Genomic DNA, 3,922 nt, shown 5'->3' with positions numbered 1-3,922 from the left:
CTCTCTCTCTCTCTCTCTCTTTCTTTCTTTGATGGAGTCTTGCTCTGTCGCCCAGGCTGGAGTGCAATGGCGCTATCTCAGCTCACTGCAAACTCCACTTCCTGGGTTCAAGCGATTCTCCCACCTCAGCCTTCTGAATAGCTAGGGCTACAGGTGTGTGCCACCGCACCTGGGTGTTTTTGTATTTTTAGTAGAGATGGAGTTTCACCATCTTGGCCAGACTGGTCTCAAACTCCTGACCTCAAGTGATCCACCTGCCTCGGCCTCCCAAAGTGCTGGGATTACAGGTATGAGCCACTGCGCCCGGCCTGATTCCAGTTTTTGACTATTACAAATAAAGATACCATGAACATTTGTGTACAGTTTTTCATGTGAACCTAGATTTCCATTTCTCAAGGATAAATGTTAGAGAATATTTGTATGTGCCTGTCAGGATATTCTGGTTGTAGCATAATTTCCTTTTTTTTCCTTGTTTTTAGTTATCTTTGGCTAAGATAGTGCATTTATTTCCTTTCCTTTTTAAAAAAATTTATTTTAGGTTATGGGGTACGTGTGCAGGTTTGTTAATAGGTAAGTTGTGTGCCATGGCGGTTTGATGTGCAGATTGTTTTGTCACCCAGGTAGTAAGTATGATACTCAACAGGTAGTTTTTCTCTCCTCACCCCCCTCTCACTTTTCTTCCTTTTTAAAGCATTCAATTTAATAACAAAGGTTTCCAAAAGGGAAGTAAAAGAGTAAGTGGTGTGCACTGGTTTCTCTTCTTTTCTACATTGGGATTATGGTTTAAACTTCTAATGGTGATTACAGGGAGACTTGAGTGTAACTTGAGATGTGGCGTGACAAATCTTAAAGCTCAAGAAATAAACCTAAGCATACATTTACTTTCAGGCTTACAAGACAGTCACATCAGACCAAGCCAAACATACAGAACATGTAACAAATTTGAAAGAAAAAACAAAAGCAGAGATACATCCATTTCAAGGTAAATGAATTTCTTAATTTTTTATTTTTAATTATTTTTTGAGGCACTAATTTCCATTCACTTAGTCTAGCAATGAACACTATTTGCTTTTGGTTTCTTTCCTAGCTTAATCCAGAATGACTCTGGGTATAAGTTCATTTAGAAAGAAAAAGCTCAACTGAAACCTAAAGAACACTGTTACACCTCTTGGATGAATGCATTTGACAAATGAACGTTTTACAGTTATATTGCTGACCAGTGACTTTTGACTTCTTGTGATAATATTACTTTCCGCTGCTCAGGCATCCACCCATGCAGGCATGAGCTTTCATTTTCCTCATTATTTAAAATAATAATATAACTAATTATCTTTCAGTTTGGGCTAAGACCACCTGTGTGCCTTTGTGCAAACAAGGTCCATTTGACATGATAGGATCAGTTGTGTATATTGAGTCCTTCATTTGATAAAATGGTGACCATGGGAACAGAAACTTTATATTTTCACTCTTTCGTTCCTTCCTTCCTACACTTCTTTCTCCCTCCCTCCTTCCCTCCCTCCCTCCCTTTCTTCCTTCCCTCCCTCCTCCCCTCCCTCCCTCCCTCCCTCCTTTCCTTCTTTTCCTGCCTTCCCTTCCCCCTTCCCTTCCCGCTTCCCTCCACGGGTTCTCCCTCTGTCAACCAGGCTAGAGTGCAGTGGTGCAATCATAGCCTACTGCAGCCTTGAACTCCTGGGCTCCAGCAATCCTCCCATCACAGCCTCTCAAGCAACTAGAACTACAAGCATGCACCGCTATGCCCAGCAAGTTTATTTTTTATGTTTTGCAGAGACAGGGTGTCACTATGTTGCCCAGGCTGGTCATCTTGATCTCCTGGCCTCCTATGATCCCCTCCTGCCTCAGCCTCCCAAAGTGCTGGGATTACAGGCATAAGCCACTATGCCTAGCCCCTTTGCTTTAAACCATACTTTTTTCCAAGCTATTATTATCAATTACTATGATCACTATTTAGGGATAGAGATATTAGGGGCTTATGAACCAGTTTTCACCTGTCATGACTATAATAAGAAACAGAATATCATCGATACACATTATTGAATATAATCATGTGGTTGTTTATAATACTAATAAAATAAGCATTTGCATAGAACTTTTCATTTTAATCCCCTTTTCATATACAGTATTGTAATTAATCTTTACAATAGCCCTGTGCAGTAGATATTATGAATACCCTGTTTTACAGATGACAAAAATGAGGTTGAGAGAGGATTAGTGATTTCTGAGTCACCAGCTGGGAACTTGGCTACTCTTCCATGGTATCTCATATGAAAGGTGACTAGGGTAGCTACTTATTTTTGTATTCTTCATCTTTGCCTAAGTAATATATTCAAGTGTATTTTTTTAAGTTCAAAGAGTTTACAGAAAAGCAGAACCCCCATTTTCCCTTCAAGAGGCAACCAATAAAACCAGTTTATTTGAATCCTCCTGGAGAGTTTTTGCAAATACAATTATGTAGGCATACAACTTACCCCCTCCTGCTCCCCTCCCATTTTACCCTAACAATAGTAGCAGACTGTATACGTTGTTCTTTTTTTTGCTATTTCACTTAAGAGTCTACCTTGAAGACTGTTACACATCGGTGCATGTAGCTCTGTCTTACATGTTTAAATGACCACGGTGTTTCATTGCCTTCCCGCGATCTTTAAATTAATACCTTGCTTAATGACTCATTCTTAAAGGTGAAAAGGAGAATGCTGCGGAAACTGAGAAAGCAAGTTCAGAAGCCCCAGAAGTACTTGTAGTGGAAGCGGAGGTGGTAGATGCTGAAGAAAGTCCGGGTGCTACAGTTGTGGTCATAAAAGAGGCATCTGCCTGTCCAGGTCACGTGGAGGCTGCTCCGGAGACCACAGCAGTCAGTGCTGAAACTGGGCCAGAGGTGACAGATGCAGGAGCAAGGGAAACCACAGAAGTAAACCCTGAAACAATCCCAGAGGTTACAAATGCTGCCCTGGATGAAGCTGTCACCATCGATAATGATAAAGACACAACAGAGAAAGAAAGCTCTGATGAATATGCTGAACTAGAAGAAGAAAATTCTCCAGCTGAGTCAGAGTCCTCTGCTGGAGATGATTTACAGGAGGAAGCCAATGTTGGCTCTGAGGCTGCTTCCGCTCAAGGCTAATCTCCAGCTGGTAGACATTTCAGCAACAAATGCCATAGAGTGTCTGATAAGTGCTTTTGTGTTTTTAGTACACTTAGTTTAAAAAAAAAAAAAAGACATTTTCTAGAAAATGTTAATGTGTCTTGAAGATTTTTGGCATCCACTGATAGATTTTAGGACTGAGAGACTTGAGATTGTACATTTCTTATTACTCTTCTACTGTCTAAGATCAGAATATGACATTGCAGTAAAGAGCTTAAATAGTTTCATCTTTGGTTTTTTTTTTTTTCTAGACATTTTTCTTTTATCACTGTCATCTCTGAATTGACATTTTATATGAGAGAAATTGAGCTATCCATACAACCTGTATTTACTTTAATTTTGCTATGCTTTTAGCTTACTTTATTGTATGGTATGTAGGTCTAAAATAGAGTTTGAGTCAAATAAAATTAGAAAACCTTTGGTGCTTCTACTTTTTTCACTAATATTTGCATGTACAAATTATATTAACATGCACATATATAACATCACATGAGAAATGCAGGCTTTCGTAATATTATTGAAGAAAGAGCATATAGTCTATGGAGAACCCTGCATATAACAATATGTATGCCCTCTCCCATCTATAGTACTTACATAGGGAACTATGTAGATATTTTCTGTTTCAGTTCAGTTCAAACAATATTTATTGAGGATTAACACTTAGGGCCAGGAATCATTCATTCATTCACGTGTTCAACAAATATTAGCTGAGCACTTACAACATAATAGGCATTGTTTTAAGTGTTCCCAGTTTATATTCTA

At 39.1% G+C, this 3,922-nt stretch overlaps 1 protein-coding gene across 1 annotated transcript in view; it reads left to right on the top strand.

The window, feature by feature from the left end:
• MGARP (mitochondria-localized glutamic acid-rich protein) overlaps window positions 1–3,580 on the top strand; it is a 14,227-nt gene extending 10,647 nt beyond the window's left edge. The window contains exons 3-4 of the mRNA XM_011944648.1: window positions 889–982; window positions 2,697–3,580. Coding sequence (XP_011800038.1) covers window positions 889–982; window positions 2,697–3,139 — 537 coding nt within the window. The 3' untranslated portion in view covers window positions 3,140–3,580. The remainder of the gene's footprint in view (window positions 1–888; window positions 983–2,696) is intronic.
• Window positions 3,581–3,922: the final 342 nt, after the last annotated feature.

Source organism: Colobus angolensis, unplaced genomic scaffold (assembly GCF_000951035.1).
Source record: "Colobus angolensis palliatus isolate OR3802 unplaced genomic scaffold, Cang.pa_1.0 Scaffold235, whole genome shotgun sequence".
Classification (NCBI taxonomy): Eukaryota; Metazoa; Chordata; class Mammalia; order Primates; family Cercopithecidae; genus Colobus; species Colobus angolensis.
The sequence above is the reverse complement of the archived record's forward strand: the minus strand, read 5'-3'. Positions and strand labels throughout refer to the sequence as shown.